The sequence below is a fragment of the Anomaloglossus baeobatrachus genome, chromosome 2 (genome assembly GCF_048569485.1).
Source record: "Anomaloglossus baeobatrachus isolate aAnoBae1 chromosome 2, aAnoBae1.hap1, whole genome shotgun sequence".
Taxonomy (NCBI): Eukaryota; Metazoa; Chordata; class Amphibia; order Anura; family Aromobatidae; genus Anomaloglossus; species Anomaloglossus baeobatrachus.
In genome coordinates, this window is record NC_134354.1 from 418342718 (window position 1) to 418363424 (window position 20707).

The 20707-nt window shown below is 48.5% G+C and overlaps 1 protein-coding gene across 2 annotated transcripts in view; it reads left to right on the forward strand.

The window, feature by feature from the left end:
• The window catches only part of LCK (LCK proto-oncogene, Src family tyrosine kinase), a 189473-nt gene that overhangs the window by 99432 nt on the left and 69334 nt on the right, over window positions 1–20707 (forward strand). For both annotated transcript variants that reach the window (XM_075336154.1, XM_075336153.1), the window contains 2 exons: window positions 4466–4556; window positions 10929–11027. In XM_075336154.1, coding sequence (XP_075192269.1) covers window positions 4466–4556; window positions 10929–11027 — 190 coding nt within the window. The remainder of the gene's footprint in view (window positions 1–4465; window positions 4557–10928; window positions 11028–20707) is intronic.

Below are 20707 nucleotides of genomic sequence, written 5' to 3' on the forward strand. Positions count from 1 at the left end.
ACCATTCTTTATTCATGGCTGTGTTTTTAGGCAAGACTGTGAGTGAGCCGATTCCCTTGGCTGAGAAGCAACCCCACACATGAATCATTTTAGGATGCTTAAACAGTTGGCATGAGACAAGACTGGTGGTAGCGCTCACCTCTTCTTCTCCTAATAAGCTGTTTTCCAGATGTCCCAAACAATCGAAAAGGGGATTCATCTGAGAAAATGACTTTACCCCAGTCCTCAGCAGTCCACTCCCTGTACCTTCTGCAGAATAGCAGTCGGTCCCTGATGTTTTTTTCTGGAGAGAAGTGGCTTCTTTGCTGCCCTCCTTGAAACCAGGCCTTGCTCAAGCAGTCTCCGCCTCACAGTGCGTGCAGAAGCACTCACACCAGCCTGCTGCCATTGCTGAGCTAGCTCGGCACTGCTGGTAGTCCGATCCCGCAGCTGCAACAGTTTTAAGATACGGTCCTGGCGTTTGCTGGTCCTTCTTGGGCGCCCTGGAGCCTTTTTAGCAACAATGGAAGCTCTCTCCTTGAAGTTCTTGATGATGCAATAGATTGTTCACTGAGGTGCAATCTTTGTAGCTGCGATACTCTTCCCTGTTAGGGCCATTTTTGTGCAGAGCAATGATGGCGGCACGTGTTTCTTTAGAGATAACCATGGTTAACTGTAGAGAAACAATGATACCAAGCACCAGCCTCCATTTAAAGTGTCCAGTGGTGTCATTCTTACTTAATCATGACTGATTGATCGTCAGCCCTGTCCTCATCAACACCCACACCTGTGTTAATGGAACAATCACTAAAACAATGTTGGCTGCTCCTTTTAAGGCAGGAATGCAATGATGTTGAAATGTGTTTTGGGCGTTGAAGTTCATTTTCTTAGCCAATATTGACTTTGCAAGTAATTGCTGTTAAAGGGGTGGTTCACCCATTTTTTTTATTTTCTGTAGGAGTTATACTTACCTTTCTAGGCGTCTTCTCCATTGGCTTGTATTTCCATTTCTGGCACTGAGCGGGCGCTATGCTGCACGCTCAGTGCCTGTCACATGACCCCCTGGAGCTGTGGCCGCCGGCATCCTCTGACGTCCCGGCATTTCCGGGCTCTCAAACAAGACGGGTACGTCACAGGATGCCGGCGCCACTCAGATTGAGTTACAGGGCTGTGGGCGGTGACTACCGCACGTCACAGCTCAGCATCGAGGGGAGGATCCGGAGGAAGTCAGTGTGGAGCCGGAAGCGTCCTGCAGATGGAGAGGAACGGGGCGCCAGTGTGCAGTACAGGGGGGGGTTCTTCAGCTGAATCCCCCCCTGCACGTAAGTATGTGCTCACACTCTCCACCCGCCCGCTCTGCTGCGATGTCAGGAGAGCGGCCGGTGTCGGGCAGTGTGATCGTCTGCTCCTCCCAGCAGCAAGACACTGACAGGCATGTCACCGCTGTGCTCTGCCATCTGTCCTGCTGCATGGGACCAACTGTCTGCACTCTGTCACCTGACACCACAAGTCACAGAAGTGGAGACCAGTTGGTGACAGAGCACCTCTGCCCCCCCCTCTTCTTTCCCCACTCTCTTCTCCCCCCCTCTCTCTCTTCTCCCCCCCCTCTCTCTCTTCTCCCCCCCTCTCTCTTCTCCCCCCCCTCTCTCTTCTCCCCCCTCTCTCTCTTCTCCCCCCCTCTCTCTTCTCCCCCCCTCTCTCTTCTCCCCCCCCTCTCTCTTCTCCCCCCTCTCTCTCTCTTCTCCCCCCTCTCTCTCTTCTTCTCCCCCCTCTCTCTCTTCTCCCCCCCCTCTCTCTTCTCCACCCCTCTCTCTCTTCTCCTCCCCTCTCTCTCTTCTCCCCCCTCTCTCTCTTCTCCCCCCTCTCTCTCTTTCCCCCCTCTCTCTCTTCTCCCCCCCCTCTCTCTCTTCTCACCCCCTCTCTCTCTTCTCACCCCCTCTCTCTTCTCCCCCCCTCGCTCTCTTCTCCCCCCTGCTCTCTTCTCCCCCCTCTGCTCTCTTCTCCCCCCTCTCTCTCTTCTCCCCCCTCGCTCTCTTCTCCCCCCTCTCTCTCTTCTCCCCCCTCTCTCTCTCTCCCCCCTCGCTCTCTTCTCCCCCTCGCTCTCTTCTCCCCCCCCTCCGCTCTCTTCTCCCCCCTCGCTCTCTTCTCCCCCCTCTTCTCTCTTCTCCCCCCTCTCTCTCTTCTCCCCCCCTCGCTCTCTTCTCCCCCCCTCTCTCTCTTCTCCCCCCCTCTCTCTCTTCTCCCCCCTCTCTCTCTTCTCCCCCCCTCTCTCTCTTCTCCCCTCGCTCTCTCTCCCCCCTCGCTCTCTTCTCCCCCCCTCGCTCTCTTCTCCCCCCCTCGCTCTCTTCTCACCCCCTCACTCTCTTCTCACCCCCTCGCTTCTTCTCCCCCTCTCTCTCTTCTCTCCCCCCTCTCTCTCTCTTCTCCCCCCTCTCTCTCTCTTCTCCCCCCTCTCTCTCTTCTCCCCCCCTCTCTCTTCTCCCCCCCTCTCTCTCTTCTCCTCCCCCTCTCTCTCTTCTCCCCCCTCTCTCTCTTCTCCCCCCCCTTTCTCTCTTCTCCCCCCTCTCTCTCTTCTCCCCCCTCTCTCTCTTCTCCCCCCCTCGCTCTCTTCTCACCCCCTCTCTCTCTTCTCACCCCCTCTCTCTCTCTCCCCCCCCTCGCTCTCTTCTCCCCCCTGTTCTCTTCTCCCCCCTCTGCTCTCTTCTCCCCCCTCTCTCTCTTCTCCCCCCCCTCGCTCTCTTCTCCCCCCCTCTCTCTCTTCTCCCCCCTCTCTCTCTTCTCCCCCCCTCTCTCTCTTCTCCCCCCTCGCTCTCTTCTCCCCCCCTCGCTCTCTTCTCCCCCCCTCGCTCTCTTCTCCCCCCCTCGCTCTCTTCTCACCCCCTCGCTCTCTTCTCACCCCCTCGCTCTCTCTTCTCCCCCCCCCGCTCTCTTCTCCCCCACGCTCGCTCTCTTTTCCTTGCTCTCTCCTGGCATGGTCAGTACAGAAAGAGAGGAAGTAATAAACATGGAGTCCCTACTGTGTCTGTGTATTTATTTCTAATAAAGTATTTTTCTCTGTGTGATGTCTTTTTTTTTTAAAACCCTTTGTTGGAGATTCTTAATGGCCAGGTTAAACTTGGCCTGACATTAAGAATCTCGGGCTTTATACCAGCTGGTAAAACATAGCTGGTATTAACCCCTTATTACCCAGCGTGCCACCTGCCACCAGGGCCACTGGAAGAGTTGGATACAGCGCCTGAAGATGGCGCTTCTATGAAAGCGCCATTTTCTGGGGTGGCTGCGGACTGCAATTTGCAGTGGGGGTGCCCAGAAAGCTTGGGCACCCTTCACTGTGGATTCCAATCCCCAGCTGCCTAGTTATACCCGGCTGGACACTAAAATTAGGCGAAGCTCACGTCATTTTTTTTTTTAAATTATTTCATGAAATTCATGAAATAATTAAAAAAAAGGGCTTCTCTATATTTTTGGTTCCCAGCCGGGTACAACTAGGCAGCTGGGGGAAAGCACACTTTCTTCCCCTAGATGTGTTGAGGGGCACATATTAGCAAGATTTATCAGAAAAAAAAAAAATCGGTTTTGGTAACTGGACAACTTCTTTAAGCTGATCATTCTTTATGACATTCTGGAGTATATGCAAATTGCCATTAGAAAAACTTAAGCAGTAGACTTTGTAAAAATTAATATTTGTAGCATTCTCAAAACTTTTGGCCATGACTGTAGAAGTCCCAGGAATTTCGAGCTCCATAGGGTTCCAATGGTAGAAATGTTAAATTACCCCTCTCTGGGACTTCTAGTGTTAAAGCCTTCTCCTACTTTGTGGGCCTCCACCATTTTCATTTTCAGAGTGCTAGGCAGTTTCTTAGAAGAAATCATGGTTGCTTTTTTTTGACACAAAGTTAGAGGAGGCTGGGTTTTTATAAAGCTGTGAAGTTTGCATTACCTGGCCTTTCCTAAAGATGAAGTGAACAAGCTGTAACCCTAGCAGGCTAATTAAGGTCTGAAATCTTGGTCAAAGTTATCTGAGCACACTAATTTCTAAGGATGTCCAAGCTTGTGTCGACCTATTTCCTTTTTGTAATTGTAAAATGTAAAAGATGAAAATATTATTTTTTGCTTAAAATGCAAAGGAAATGTGTCATCTTTAACTTTAGGCCTTTTAGAGATCATATCCATATGTTACAAGTAGCATTATATTGTTTAAAAAAGTGAATGACCACAAATTGTTCTATGTTTTTGCTGATGAATTTTGAAGTCTGTATATAGTAGATCTGTGGTAAAAAAGTAATATATTTTGGTGAGTAACATTCCTTACTATGGTATGGTCAGTACATGCACTTTTACTGAACCTGTATTGGGTCTGAAATTCTTCCAAAAATAGTTTGGACTATTATATAAGATAGACTTTGCTATATAAAATTTGGAGTAAACACAACTAATCTTAAACATGAAGTTCAGTATTTACAAATTGATTTTCTTCATTACCCAGATAAACAGGTAGTGGCCCTGTATGACTACACGCCTGTGCATACTGGTGATCTCGGCTTTCAGACTGGCGACAAGCTACACATCCTGGATTCGTAAGTGGAAAGTCTGTGCATAGAGGGCCAATTTCTTATTTCATCTTGACTTAAGTAACAGTTATAACTTGTTAATTGATGAACAACTGGAAAATATACATTTTTAGGGTTTACCACAGTTAAAGGGGATATCCGTGACTTTGTATGAAAAAAAATGCGCCCTTGAACTAACAGGCAGGTAGTTGCTAACTATCTGCCTGTTCTGATCTGCTCCATTCTTTGCTGGTACATATCGATCACAGACCGCTCCTGATGGCGATGCAGTGGTTTCTGCTGACGTCACATTAACAGAGTGGTGGTTTCTTATCCAAAGTCATACCTATTGACAGCAGTTCAGCCAAATGACTAACTGGGGGATCCAGCTGTGAATCAGCATGATGCCAGCAGTCACGCCCATTAACAGAGCAGAGCGGAAATGGAGTTGTGGCGCCCCTGACCTGGTCAGGCACCACTGAGTACTGCACCCATGCTGGGGACAGTACAATACAGGTAATCCAGAAGGCTGACCGAGGTGTGACTACACAGGCGCATAGTGATCAGGTCTCACACATGTACCTTTGAGAGGACCCCTGGGGATCCCAGGAGGGGGCAAAGCCTTCACCTCCACTTGAGTAGTGGAGGGGGCAAAGCCTCCATCTCCACTCAAGGGGTGTGGTAGAGAGCCTGGTTGCTAGGTGGCGTAGGCAAGAACAGGAGAGGAGGAGCAGTGAGCCGGTTTTAGTGTGCAGTCCAGGGAGAGCAGACGTCAGGAGCAGACCCCTGGGGCTGTAGCAGTCTAACAGCGCCCGCGCAGTGACTACCGACGGGGGAGAACGGTCACCTAGTAGTGCTACCCGAAATCCATCTTCAGCTAAAGAGAGAGCAACGGAGTGGGAAGTAAGGAGACTGCTAGGGAGTTACCAGGCCCAAACGGGTAGTAGGTCCCAGTGCAGGGATAGATCCACCTTTCCTTGCCAAACCTGCTTGAGGGGGTACTTTACACCCCCAAGATCACACTACAAAGTCCGCAGCCACGTCGCCACAGTTAGGGCCCATAGTTCACAGGAGGCAAGCAGCCGGAGTGTCCTGGTCCAGGCTACAAGCAAACGGGCAAAAACGAAGGGGAGAGAGGCTTCAGCAACTTCCCTGGGTGACCCCCATAGGGACTAAAAGTCGGGGTTGCCCCAAAACGAAAAGGGCTAAGGAAGGCGAGTCGGTAGTCACCCTCATCAGTCAGCCTGAAGGATACCTGGTTCCAGCCTGGTTCATCCCAGCTACGCCCGGGTTACTCACTCTGCCACCTTCCGTGAGTAAAACCCCTGAAAGACATCCTGCTTGTGTGGAGTTATTCTGCGCCTTGTGGTTCTACACACCTACACAGGGCCCTGGGGCTTGCCTCACTCTCAGGAGGCTATTACAACTGACTGCACCCACCATCAGCCCCAGGCATCCCTTAATCTGCAGTGGCGGTCCCCACTGACCGCAATTCTGAGAGTGGCGTCACGACAATCCTAGAAGAAGATCTCCTACCTGTGACCAGACTGTCCCATCCACGTGGAGTCCCTGAAGGTAATGCACCGACACTGCACTAGTGGGGCTTCACATCTGGCGTCACGAACAGGATAAGGACTAGACCTGTCCAGACAGGTGACCATGTGCCTGGGCGGTCCGCTTGAAAAATTGGAAGCGCCGCCATATTGCCACCATGAAAAGCGCGCTGAAAAACAACAGCAGCCCGCGCTTGAAGAAGTTACCGCCCACGAAGAGGTGTGGCTACCCAGAGATCCCCTGCAGAGTCCTGACCTCGCAAGTGAAGAGAGCGGAAGCGTTCAGAGACTTCGGGACAGAAAGGGAGCCAGAAGTCTGCTGCTAGAGGAAATGGCGTCTGAACACAGAGACCCAGAGCCAGGCTCCGCTGCCTGGTGGTGTCGGGAGCTTGCCCAGCTATGCGACCAACTGGAGGCCAGGGTTGTAAAGCAGATCAGAGAGGGACGCACGGAGCTTCTGGAGATGGCTGCAGCGGTTCAGGCCTATGAGAGAAGGACCGCACGACGAGTGCCAGACCGAGCGGCGACGACTCAGACCCCGATGATACCACTGATGGGTGAGTCCAGTGTTGCCCCTGCCAGCGCGAGTGCCCCGACCCCTGCTGCCACGCCCGCGGTCCCTGAAGAGGCGCCCGGCGCGGTGACGCTGAACCAGGCCGCAGCCACGCCAGGTGCGGCCCGCCAAGCCCAGGCCGCCGCAGCGATGCCCTGCCCGGCCCGCAAAGATCCGGCTGCCGCCGCGACCCTCATCCACGCCGCAGGTGTGACGCTGACCCAGGCCGCCGCCATGCTAGGCCCGGCCCGCCAAAACCCCGCCGCAGCAGCGACGCTCGTCCGCGCCGCAAGTGAGGTGCTGAACCAGGCCGCAGCCACGCCAGGTGCGGCCCGCCAAGCCCAGACAGCTGCAGCGACGCCCAGCCCAGCCTGCACGGATCCCATCGCAGCTGCGACGCCAATCCAGGCCGCCGCAGCGATGCCCTGCCCGGCCCGCCAAGAACCGGCCACAGTAGCGATGCCCGCCAAGACTCCAGCTGCGACAGCGACGCTGATCCAGGCCGCCGCCATGCAAGGCGCGGCCCGCCAAGACCAGGCCGCCGCCATGCCAGGCGCGGCCCGCCAAGACCAGGCCGCCGCCATGCCAGGCGCGGCCCGCCAAGACCAGGCCGCCGCCATGTCAGGCGCGGCCCGCCAAGACCAGGCCGCCGCCCGCCAAGATAAGAATGTACCACTATTTACCCCGGCCTGCAAGGCCAGAGCAGACACCGCTCCCCAGTCCAAGGAAGTCCTGCTCGGAAGTCCCTGATAGGAGAGGACCCCGCATACTGGAAGCTGAAGGCTGACCTGGAGGCCCAGTTCCCACAAGAGATGGTGGACCGGTATCTGCTTCCTCCGCACACACCCAAGGCGACTCCTGCAGCAACCACGCCAAAGAGTCCCCCGCCCGGGCCTGCTGATGAAAGTCCATCCCCAGCACTGCCACGACAGGAGTGCTCAGAAGAACTAAGGGGGAGGGGAGGCCAGGAGGCTGAGGAGCTGACCCCGGAGCCAGCACCAGTGGATCCATGCCCTGAGCCAGAGATGCTGCCGTACTCCCGCTGGGATGAAGAGGAAGATTTGTCCAGAAACCTCACCTGGGAGCCCGCAAGCAGTGAAGTAGCAACCCAGCAGAACCCAGCCCGCAAGACACGGCGCCGCAGCAGAACAAAGTTTTTCCCTGCACCGCAGTCTCCAGGGCAGAAAGATGAAGTAACGGCCAGAGACTTGGAGGAGAAACGGTTCTTGAGAAGGGCCAAATCCCAGGTCAGAGGTCCACTTTGTCGTGGTGTAGTAGAAGATTTCAGCTTGAAATCAGGATACGGTTTCATAGTAGCTCCTGGTATGAAAGAAGGCATCTTTGTTAACAGAAGAGACGTTAGAGCCCATTTGCCTAGAGGACATCCAGGAAGAAACTTACAGATGGGAGATACAGTGGAATTCACCATGCATCAAGGAGAAAGAGGATGGTATGCACTTGACGTTACACCATGTCCCAGAAGTCCCTACAGAAACCCTATGCTACAAGATAAAGAAACAGACACAGATGGAGATAGAGAAAGGAAAGACAAAGAACCCATTGATGAGACAACTACTGATGATGACAGAGATGGAGAAAGCAACAGGTGCCGCAGCCCTACAGGCCCAAGCCCTGGTAAGGAGGAATCTGCGTAAAGTAAAGAAAGAAGTACAGAAGTTACCAGTTTGACAAGTTTTGAAAAGTTTGCAACGTTAATGTTTAAGAAATGTGCCCACATGAACTAATGTGAGAAACCCATGAACCTTAAGGCTATGAACTGGCTATAGCCACAAACTCTCGCAGTGTACATAGTTACCCCAGAGGTACCACCACCAGAGCCAGCCTGTTTACGGGCTTGGCTCGTCTGCAACCAGGGAGCACGTCCGTTTATGGGGCCTGGCTCTCCACCACAAAGAGGGTACCTGGTCAGCACCAACTGTGGAGGCCGCCTCTGCATCCTGCCAGAAGAGGCTGAAGGCGCGGCTTCACCAGGCCAGGTATACCCTGAAACCACCAGACCACGAAAGCCGCCTCTACATCCTGCCAGAAGTGGCTGAAGGCGCGGCCAACGGGAGAGGAAGATTGGAGGAAAGGTCTGGGGAAGTGGATGGCCCAGACCTGGTTACCAACCGGACCGGTGACCTGCCTCCTGAAAGGGTTTTGGGTGGGTTAACGGACTTGTGGGTGGAGGGTGGTGATGTATGGTACCAGGTGGTTTTAAAATGTTTTACCATGTTTTACTGTTTTATGCATTTTAAAATGTTGTCTTGCAGCCCGAGGACGTGCTGGTGATAACTAAGGGGGGATGTGGCGCCCCTGACCTGGTCAGGCACCACTGAGTACTGCACCCATGCTGGGGACAGTACAATACAGGTAATCCAGAAGGCTGACCGAGGTGTGACTACACAGGCGCATAGTGATCAGGTCTCACACATGTACCTTTGAGAGGACCCCTGGGGATCCCAGGAGGGGGCAAAGCCTTCACCTCCACTTGAGTAGTGGAGGGGGCAAAGCCTCCATCTCCACTCAAGGGGTGTGGTAGAGAGCCTGGTTGCTAGGTGGCGTAGGCAAGAACAGGAGAGGAGGAGCAGTGAGCCGGTTTTAGTGTGCAGTCCAGGGAGAGCAGACGTCAGGAGCAGACCCCTGGGGCTGTAGCAGTCTAACAGCGCCCGCGCAGTGACTACCGACGGGGGAGAACGGTCACCTAGTAGTGCTACCCGAAATCCATCTTCAGCTAAAGAGAGAGCAACGGAGTGGGAAGTAAGGAGACTGCTAGGGAGTTACCAGGCCCAAACGGGTAGTAGGTCCCAGTGCAGGGATAGATCCACCTTTCCTTGCCAAACCTGCTTGAGGGGGTACTTTACACCCCCAAGATCACACTACAAAGTCCGCAGCCACGTCGCCACAGTTAGGGCCCATAGTTCACAGGAGGCAAGCAGCCGGAGTGTCCTGGTCCAGGCTACAAGCAAACGGGCAAAAACGAAGGGGAGAGAGGCTTCAGCAACTTCCCTGGGTGACCCCCATAGGGACTAAAAGTCGGGGTTGCCCCAAAACGAAAAGGGCTAAGGAAGGCGAGTCGGTAGTCACCCTCATCAGTCAGCCTGAAGGATACCTGGTTCCAGCCTGGTTCATCCCAGCTACGCCCGGGTTACTCACTCTGCCACCTTCCGTGAGTAAAACCCCTGAAAGACATCCTGCTTGTGTGGAGTTATTCTGCGCCTTGTGGTTCTACACACCTACACAGGGCCCTGGGGCTTGCCTCACTCTCAGGAGGCTATTACAACTGACTGCACCCACCATCAGCCCCAGGCATCCCTTAATCTGCAGTGGCGGTCCCCACTGACCGCAATTCTGAGAGTGGCGTCACGACAATCCTAGAAGAAGATCTCCTACCTGTGACCAGACTGTCCCATCCACGTGGAGTCCCTGAAGGTAATGCACCGACACTGCACTAGTGGGGCTTCACAGAGTCGCTGCTCTGTTGACAAGGAGAAGCTGAATCAATGGCATGAGAGGTCAATGACCACTTTGTGCCGGCACTGGGTTCTACAAGCAGGTAGTTGCCTCTGTTAGCAACTACCTGCCTTTTAGTTTTTTTGACACATAGTTAAAAAAAAGTTCTAGGCTACCCCTTTAATCCTTTCCCCTCTTCCCAAAGTCAAAGAAACTGAAATCTGAGAAGCTCTTCTGCAGTCAATGCTCTGCTGGGCTGCTTTAGCTCTCATACCTGCAAATTAGAAGCATCTTTTGGCCAGTAGACATGAATTCATTTCATACATTTTAACTTTAAAGAGATAGGAATATGATACCAGACACCTCTGGCAGTAGCTCATATATTTAGAGAACAATAGGATTGGGCATTTGAATTCAAAATGCCTGTTTCTCCACTTTTCTGACATCATGTGTTGAGGGATGGTCGGGAGGTCCTCATACTCATTATGTGGTAGGCCAGTCCAAAGGAACCTAATATGATAGAAACAAAGTGATTATTGATGAAGATGTTTCTATAACTTACAAAACATGGTAGGGTAACAAACTATACATATTTCTTATCACTACCTGACTTTGCAAGATCACAAGTAAGTTGTCTTGCATCAGTAAAGGTAAAGCTGTTGTTGATCATGGGAAACTAGTAGAACGGTGAACATTAGGGTAGAGTGCATGATTTTTACTTCATGACCGTACTGGGCATTCACTAGAATAAAATGCTGATGTCAACTGAATTACATCACGTGGGTTTATTGTTTATTTTGCTATAAAATCATAGACTTATTCCCATTTTACCCCATTTAGAACTGGAGAGTGGTGGAAAGCGAAGTCCTTGCGTACAGGAGAAGAAGGATTAGTCCCATTTAATTTTGTAGCCGCTATAGCTGGAATTGCATCTGAACGGTGAGTACTTATTTTTGATAAACAACCATGCAAGCAACAAATACAGAATTCAACAACTATCCTCAATATCAGGTCTTACAATAAACACAAATTTTTTAAGCACTACAACCCATCTTCGTCAAAATCCTTTAGAATAGAACAAATATTTCACTTTATACAAACCCTAAAAATTAGCATGTCTCCTCACAGCCCACAGGATTTGAACTAACCATTACAAAATCAGAAGTTAAAAACCATGAAACAATGGGAAGCTGACCTAGGGTGACTGTGAGTCATTGGCATCACTGTCATGATAACATTTTGAAAAGAAGCAACGAAGTCTCCCTGATGGAGACCTCCCTTAAGTAGTGTGGGATCCAGGAGGTATTTGCACTACCAGGCAGCGCGAGTAATGACACAGGTAATAATGAGGAGCCCCGGCCGGTGGTTACCTTGGTTACCTGATAGCACGCGTGGAAAGAGCGTGTCAGGTAACTCCCTGGATACCATGCTACCTATCTTCGTGCCATTTTCAACAGCTGCAGCAAGCACCCTTGTACCTCATGCAGCCTCAGTTTGGTCCAGCTCCAAGCCGTTTCAATCAGCTGTCTCTGGCGCAGCTCCAGCACGTAACAGTCTCCCTGCAGACTTCTACCAGCTATTATCATATTAGTCCAGTCAAAATAAGGTTTGACCCGGAACAAATTCCAAGAAAGCATTTTATGATTTTTTTATTACTATTATATGTGGGAAACAACGTATCAAAAGTTTTCCAAAAATTGATCACCACAAAGGTAACTATGACGTCATAAGACAATAACAGCCATCGCACTAAAAATAACGAATATTTCCCTATTTCAAAGCTGTAGCTGTAGGTTACAGAAGAGTTTGCATTTTTTATACTATATATTTTCATATAACAATTGTTATACAAAGTTTTATACTAGCTACATGGACAGGCGAGGTCATGACGTCATCAATGATGTTGTAGTCGCGGGCGGCGGGGCGCTGCGCTCGCTAACGCTCGGGCCCGGCGCTGCTGCACGGTGGTTCGAGCGGTGGGCCGGATCCGGGGACTCAAGCAACGCTCCTCGCCTGTGAGTGAAAAGGGGGGTGGTTTGCTTGGGGATTTAGTCCGTGACGCCACCCACGGGTTGTGGTGAAGATGGGCACCACCGCTGCTGATGACGGGGATCCCGGGAGCGATGGTAGGGAGCAGCTGGGATGTTGTTTTCCCCCTCCGTGTGTAGGGGTTGGTGGTCCCGGGGCCCCGTGGAGTGACGGGGAGGCAGGGTCGGTGAGGTGCAGGGTTGCAGGGACAGCGCGGCGCGGTGCCGGATGGCGCGGGTGTACTCACTCAGAAAGAGATGCACAAAGTCTCCGGTAAACCAAATGGCTGGATGGACGGGTCCCGCAGCCGGCTGCAGTGTCTCTCCCCGGGCAGGTGATGGCGGATGTCTTGCCCTGCACCTTGGTGTACTGTCTTGACTACGATGGGTCCCCAACGGTAGTCCGCTCCCCGGTGTATGGATGCCGGAGGAGCCCGTTTTGCCCGCAGGCGCTGGCCCTTGGGTCTCTAGCCTGTGGCGGTGGCTGTATACCCTCACAGTGTGGACGGTTGCCTTCTAACGGGTCTTTGGTTGTTAGGAAACCCCTGGGGTTCCAGTCACACTCGGATTTGACTGTTGACGGTGGCTCCAAGCCTAGTCGGGGTCCGATGGCCCTGCCTGTGTGTGCTAGCTTCACTTCGCTCCCCAGTCGGTACCGGCGGGCCACCACCCGACCCCGGTCCTACGGTTCCGCGTTGATCCACCACTCCTGCAGACGGCCACCACCGTCTGCCAACCTTGTTGTCAGTGCCTGGGCCACAAACCCAGACACTCTCCACTTCACTCCTCTCACTTCAACCTCCTGGACTAAACTGCTCCTTTTCCCGCCCCCAGGGCTGTGAATTCCTCGGTGGGTGGGGCCAACTGCCTGGCTCCGCCCCACCTGGTGTGGACATCAGACCCTGGAGGGAGGCAACAAGGGTTTTGTGTCTGGCTAATGTAACTGTCTAGGGGGTGGGTGTGTGTGTGTTATCTGTGACGACCTGGCTAGTCCAGGGTGCCACATCATGACATACATGTACATTTCTAGAAATTATAGAATTAATACACAGTGCATTTTAAGACCTACTTCATCACTGAATAACCGTGTCAGGTCAATAGTCACTATTTTCATCATCAGACACTGCTTCCTCACTCATATTGTCACAATGCCCTTCTTGACATGGTCCGCATACCTATGAACAGGTAAGTCCGTGTCTTTTGCAAGTGCACCGAAGTGTGCTACAACCACGAGAACAATTGCAGTGAATTATTTTCAGAAGTGTTTCTGGTGCGGGTGAAGTATCCATCATCACTGGAACTAGACTGTTGTTCTGCAATTCCCACAACCAATCAGTAGTGTCCATGGCCTCTCCATTGTCCATCCAAATCATCACTTGGAGGTAACTACGAAGGGCATGATACTTCATTGCAGAGGAGGTCGGTGGCAGTCGTTCGGGTGTAACAAAGATTTTAGCTGAACCAACTTTTTTGCAGAGAGTAGAATACCTTATTGGAGGCAGATTGTCTCCAGGTTTGCCCCCCCCCCCCGAATAATGCCACCATCGCTTTACACCCAACATCTTCAATCTCAGCTATGTGTTTCTTAGGTGTGGGAAACATTTTAGCACAGCTATTTAAGACAGAGTCTCCCTTCAAAACCTTGTGTAGACCGAGTTTTTTTCCGATTCCAATAACCTCGGAAGTGGTATCGCAACTCGTGAATGCATGCAGGAACAGAAGACTGCTGCAGACATGGTTTCCCAGGAACTTCTTCATAAACTTAATGTCGTATACTGTTGCAGGACTCCCTTTATCCGAGTAGAAATAAAGCTTGTTGCCCTCGCTGGTTGACGTGTGATGAAGTAACAACACCAAAAGATCTGTATCTTTGCCAATGAGTCTAGTACTTTTGTTGGATGACATTGACACTGCTGCCTTAACAATCCCCCTTTGATTGTATTACGTGGCAACCTCTGTCATTCATGCGCTGTGAAACGAGATTGATAAGAGACTGTTTGTTCTCCACACTCGAAAGGAAGTCCTCCTTTTCCCCAACAAATTTCGTTCCTTCAGCAATGTTCACTTTGTTACTTGGTCGATTTTTGCGTCATTGCTGATGGGTAATGTTCTTAGTGTTTGGTCCTCCACTGTAACCATGAAATACTATTGTAGCCTTACCATAGTACTTTACTGTGAAAGATGCACAGTCTTCAGTGATTGAACAATATGTCTTTCCTTCTGACCACATCAGTCGATGGAGAAGAGAACCTCCATCAAGAACATAATGTTCCACTTCTGGTACATCCTTGAGTACTGCGTCATCTGAACTCTGTTCTTTTATAGCAGCCATCAGTTGTGCTTTGTTTGGTTTGCTTAAGAGATGTTTTGCCTCAAAGAGGGATGGTGGGTATGGTGAAAGTTCACATCCTTATTTGCATTGACACCGGTGATAATGTTGCCAAGAGACACTTCATCAGAGAAAGGTGAAAAGGTCTCGAGTTTATCTGCAATTTTCTCCAGGTCTTCACGATCTCTTCTCATCCTTGACGTTCTTGCCTCCTTCTGTTGTTCATTGGTGACAAAGCTCTGGCGAGTGAAATCCTGCATTGCATCACTGTAGGAATAGGACAATGGCACAGACAGTCCACAAGGCCCTCTGATGTTCGGACATTCCACTTCCTCTGGTAAAAAAAAAATATGATTGTAAAAGAAATATGATAGACACTGAAAGGCGAATCGCCTTTAACATTTTACAGCTTTGGCGGCCATATTCTTTGACGTCACATTTGGACCCTTTGTGGTAACCCAATCTTGGTAAACTTTTACTATGTTTTTCCCTACATGTAATACCACAAAAAAAACACAATAAAACGCTTTCTTGGAATTTGTTCAGGGTGAAGGCTTTTTTTTTTTCTTCGTATTTTGACTGGACTATATTGGGTTCCGGTACATCTCACAGGCAATTTTTCTTTTATTCTTTCATTATTTTAACACAGTTTGTGCCAGTGTAGATTGTCTCCAGCTTATAGTTTGGACACTTTCCAATTCTTTGAACTGTTTAGGGCACCTAAATAATAGCATTCAATTTACACAGTAGAAGTTGGGAAGCGCAGTGGTTTGTATTGTATATTCTGTCCCGTTTGATTAACTTTCATACGGAGTTTGTCTTCTACATGCAGCTCCATCAAATTTAGGGTATTCATATACTGTTGTGGGCGTAATTCTTTTATTACCCAATTTTTTCCAGCACACTATCTCCTATTTGTATCTGAGCGCTGGTGTATTTTGTATTGTAGTTTTTTATATTGTACTTAATATTAAAATTAAATGTATGTTGCTTATGTTACATATCATTTACAAACAAACTTTGTTGAAACTAAACAATCATGCAAGCATGTTGGAATGACATTGGGACTTTATGCTAATTCCTTTCACAAATGTAACATTTTCTAAAAAAAAAACCCATTATTTAGAATATTTGTCCTTTTTTTATTGGAAGATTGAATAATGTTTCTATGAAGTAAAGGAAACTTGTCATCAGGGTTTTATACCCAAACGAATAACATCTATAAACGCATGGTGATGCTCATTACAGCCATAACATTATTTTAGAAATCTGGGTTTACGTTTAGGAGAAATTTATTGTTGAATTGCTAGGCAAATGGGCTGCAAGTGCAGTTGACATGCACTGCGCTTACAGCTCTGCTGCTTTCTTCCCAATATCCTGTCTGCTGTCATTGGTTGACTGGTCACTCATTTTTCAGTGAATGCACAGTAAGGTCCTGATGAATACGACTGTCAGTGCTTGCACAACTTTCCAGACAAATTACTGAATACGAGATATCTTGTTTGTTGTAAAATGGCTGCCATTCTATAATACTGTATATATACACGTGGTCCTTGTTTAATGAAAGAAAAATCCACGATGGTCACATAAATAACTTGAATCTGACAAAAGTATTACGGTAAATAAAAAAATCTATGAAAATGAACAAATGAAAGTCAGACATTGCTTTTCAACCATGCTTCCACGGAATGTTTTAAAAAATAACACTCATGAAATAGGCCTGGACAGAAATGATGGTACCCCTGAATATAATGTGACAAAAGGAACATGTTAAATCAAGTTGTGTCCACTAATTAGCATCCCAGGTGTCTACAATCTTGTAATCAGTCAGTGGGCCTGTATATAGGGCTACAGCTACTCACTGTGCTGTTTGGTGACGTAGTGTGTACTACACTCAACATGGACCTGAGGAAGTCATGGAAAGAGTTGTCTCAGGAGATTAGAAAGAAAATGATAGATGAATATCTGTAGGAGGGTGTAATAATGTAAATAGCGATAGCCGGGTTGAGCCTCAGGTGGACGGGAATAACCCTGTATTGTGCCATGTTCTATTATGGTGAAATGGATGAATCCCTGAATCGCAATGTGTGATCTGATCCAATCATTTGGTATGTTCTTTTCTCTCTTTTCCCGCTTCTCCTCTTCTCCCCCTCTCTTCTTCTGTTGATTATGCTTCTCTTCCATTACCTTTAAATTGGTGTTAGGTTTCTAAGGAGCGTTTAACTGGTACAGAACCGTTGAAAAATTGTAAGTGATTGTTTACATGATAAGAAGTGTACTTCTCACATTGTTTATACATGTTGTTGAAACCAATAAAAGTTTATGTTAAAAAAAAAAAAATAAAAAGAAAGAAAATTATAGACAAGCATGTTAAAGGTAAAGGTTATAAGACCATCTCCATGCAGTTTGATGTTCCTGTGATTATAGTTGCACATAGTATTCAAAAATTTAAGATCAATGGGACTGTAGCCAACCTCCCAGGACATGGCCGCAGGAGGAAAATTGATGAGAAATCAAAGAGACGGATATTATGAATGGTAACAAAAGAGCCCAGAAAAACTTCTCAAGAGATTACACCATGTGCAGAATTATTAGGCAAGTTGTATTTTAGAGGATTTTTTTTTTATTATTGATCAACAACTATGTTCTCAATCAACCCAAAAGACTTATAAATATCAAAGCTTAATATTTTTGGAAGTTGGAGTGGGTTTTCTTTTAGATTTTGCTATCTTAGGAGGATATCTGTTTGTGCAGGTAACTATTACTGTGCATAATTATTAGGCAACTTAATAAAAAACAAATATATTCCCATCTCACTTGTTTATTTTCACCAGATAAACCAATATAACGGCACAAAATTTAGAAATAAACATTTCTGACATGCAAAAACAAAACCCCCAAAAAGTAGTGACCAATATAGCCACTTTTCTTTATGATGACACTCAACAGCCTACCATCCATAGATTCTGTCAGTTGCTTGATCTGTTTACAATCAACATTGCATGCAGCAGCCACCACAGCCTCCCAGACACTGTTCCAAGAGGTGTACAGTTTTCCCTCCCTGTAGATCTCACATTTTATGAGGGACCACAGGTTCTCTATGGGGTTCAGATCAGGTGAACAAGGGGCCATGTAATTATTTTTTCATCTTTTAGACCTTTACTGGTCATCCACGCTTTGGAGTAGTTAGATGCATGTGATGGAGCATTGTCCTGCATGAAAATCATGTTTTTCTTGAACGATACTGACTTCTTCCTGTACCACTGCTTGAAGAAGTTGTCTTCCAGGAACTGGTAGTAGTTGTGGGAGTTCACTCCACTTCACTCCATCCTCAACCCGAAAAGGTCCCACAAGTTCATCTTGGATGATACCAGCCCATACCAGTACCCCACCTCAACCTTGCTGGCGTCTGAGTCGGAGTGGAGCTCTCTGCCCTTTACTGATCCAGCTTCTGGCCCATTAAGAATCACTCTCATTTCATCAGTCCATAAAACATTTAAAAAATCAGTCTTAAGATATTTCTTGGCCCAGTCTTGACGATTTATCTTATGTTTCAAAGGTGGTCGTTTTTCAGCCTTCCTTACCTTGGACATGTCCCTGAGTATGGCACACCTTGTGCTTTTTGTTACTCCAGTAATGTTGCAGATCTGAAATATGGCCAAACTGGTGGCAAATGGCATATTGGCAGCTTCACGCTTGATTTTCCTCAATTCATGGGCAGTTATTTTGCGCCTTTTTTGCCCAACATGCTTCTTGCGACCCTGTTGGCTATTTGCCATGAAACACTTGATTGTTCAGTGATTACGCTTCAAAAGTTTGGCAATTTCAAGACTGCTCCATCCCTCTGCAAGACATCTCAAAATTTTGGACTTTTCAGAGCCCATCAAATCTCTCTTCTGACCCATTTTGCCAAACGAAAAGAAGTTGCCTAATAATTAAGCACAGCTTATATAGGGTGTTGATGTCATTACACCACACCCCTCCTCATTACAGAGATGCACATCACCTGATTTACTTAATTGGTAGTTGGCTGTCAAGCCTATTCAGCTTGGAGTAGGACAACATGTATAAAAAGTATCATGTGATCAAAATACTCATTTGCCTAATAATTCTCCACACAGTGTAAAGGTGAACTTCAAACTCAAAGAACATCAGTGTCAGATCACATCATCCGTCGTTTTAGCCAAAGTGGACTTCATGGGAGACAACCAAGGAGGACACCATTGCTGAAAAAAAAAATCATAAAAAAGCCAGACTGAAATTTGCCAAACTACATGTTGATAAGCCACAAAGTTTCTGGGAGAGTGTCCTATGGACAGATGAGACAAAAATGTAACTTTTTGGCAAAGGCACATCAGCTCTATGTTCACAGACGGAAAAATGAAGCATATCAAGAAAAGAACACTGTCCCTACTATGAAACATGGAGGAGGCTCTGTTATGTTATGGGGCTGCTTTGCTGCATCTGGCACAGGGTGTCTTGAATCTGTGCAGGGTACAATGAAATCTCAAGACTATCAAGGGACTCTAGAAAAAAATGGGCTGCCCAGTGTCAGAAAGCTTAGTCTCAGTCGCAGGTCATGGGTCTTGCAACAGTATAATGACCCAAAACACACAGTTAAAAACACCAAAGAATTGCTAAGAGGAAAACATTGGACTATTTTGAAGTGGCCTTCTATAAGCTCTGGCCTAAATCCTATTGAGCATCTTTGGAAAGAGCTGAAACATGCCGTCTTGAAAAGGCAACTTTCAAACACGAGACAACTGGAGCAGTTTGCTCTTGAGGAGTGGGCCAAAATACCTAGAGAGGTGCAGAAGTCTCATTGACAGTTACAGGAATCGTTTCATTGCAGTGATTGCCTCAAAAGGTTGTGCAATAAAATATTAAGTTAAGGAGGGAACCATCATTTCTATCCAGGCCTATTTCATGAGTTTTATTTTTTTTTATTTTTTTTAAATTCTGTGGAAAGTACGGTTGATAAGCAATGTCTGACTTTCATTTGTTCATTTTCATAGATTTTTTTAATTTATTATTACTTTTGTCAGATTCAAGTTATTTCTGTGACCATTGTGGGTTTTTCTTTCATTAAACGAGGGGCACCAACAATTTTGACCACATGTAAGTGGCAAGCCATCTGTATAACATAAAAAAGACCTTTTATACTCCCCTGTGGGGCAGTTGGGCTCAATGGGTGTTCCTGGCTTCAGAATGGCACCTCCTATCTTCCTTCCATTGCCGTCCTCTTTCATAGCTTTGTGTGAATGACATGTCCTATGTCATCCACAGAGGCCTCCATTGCGCTCCTGCACATGTGCAATTTGATCTGCCCTACTAAGGTCAGAGCAATGTATTGTAATGCACAGGTGCCGGGAAAGGTCAAAGAGTACCCACGCATGTGTAACGCTATGGCAAAACCAGGTAATCACAAATAGGCCCCCGCATAACACCTTCCCCCACTAGGAAACACACAGCCAACCAGAAACCCTAGTCACTCCCCCTTAGGGAAAGATAGACACACCACTGGGCGTGACCAGGCGGTTGGGACACGCCCACCCAGGGATCTAGACTGCCCGGGGCGTGAAAACAGTCAGGTCAGTCAGATTAGTTTGTGGTTCAGTTTGGAGAGGAGTGTAGGCTGGAGCTAAGTGTAGCTCCAGCAGGAAAGTTCAAGTTGAACGGTACCAGGGTAGGAGCCCTGGTGCCACTGGCTAGGAGGCAGACGGTGGTCTCCCTCAGCAGGAGACAGGAAGACGGCTCGGCAGAACCGAGGTGGACCGGGACAGGGTTGTAGCCTGCCGGTACCGACACGGGGAACTGACCCGGAAAACGTAGCACAAGGGGGGGTACTCGGACCCTGAAGCCAGAACTGGAACCAAGTGGACTGGTTAATTCACCGATTGAGGCCAGGACTAGAGGTCCTGTCCCACCCAAAGTCCCTCATAGAGGGCAACAATCCACTGATAGGGATAAGAGGTCACCGCCAGGGCCCATAGATCCCACGGGCCAGCGTCTGCGGGCACGGCTCCTTAGGCCACATCCAGCCGGGAGCGGACTCCTGAGTTTCAAGCTAGGAAGTCTACCTTACATAAACAGTACAGAGGAAAAGGATAGAGACCACCAGCCGGGTGGGGGACCTGAATGCACCGGCCGCGACATCGGCCACCATCACCTTGGTTTACCAGAGACTTGTGTGGTTTATTAACTGTGAGTACACAAACACTCCCTGCGGTCGCTATACCCTGCACTGAGACATCGGGTCCCGG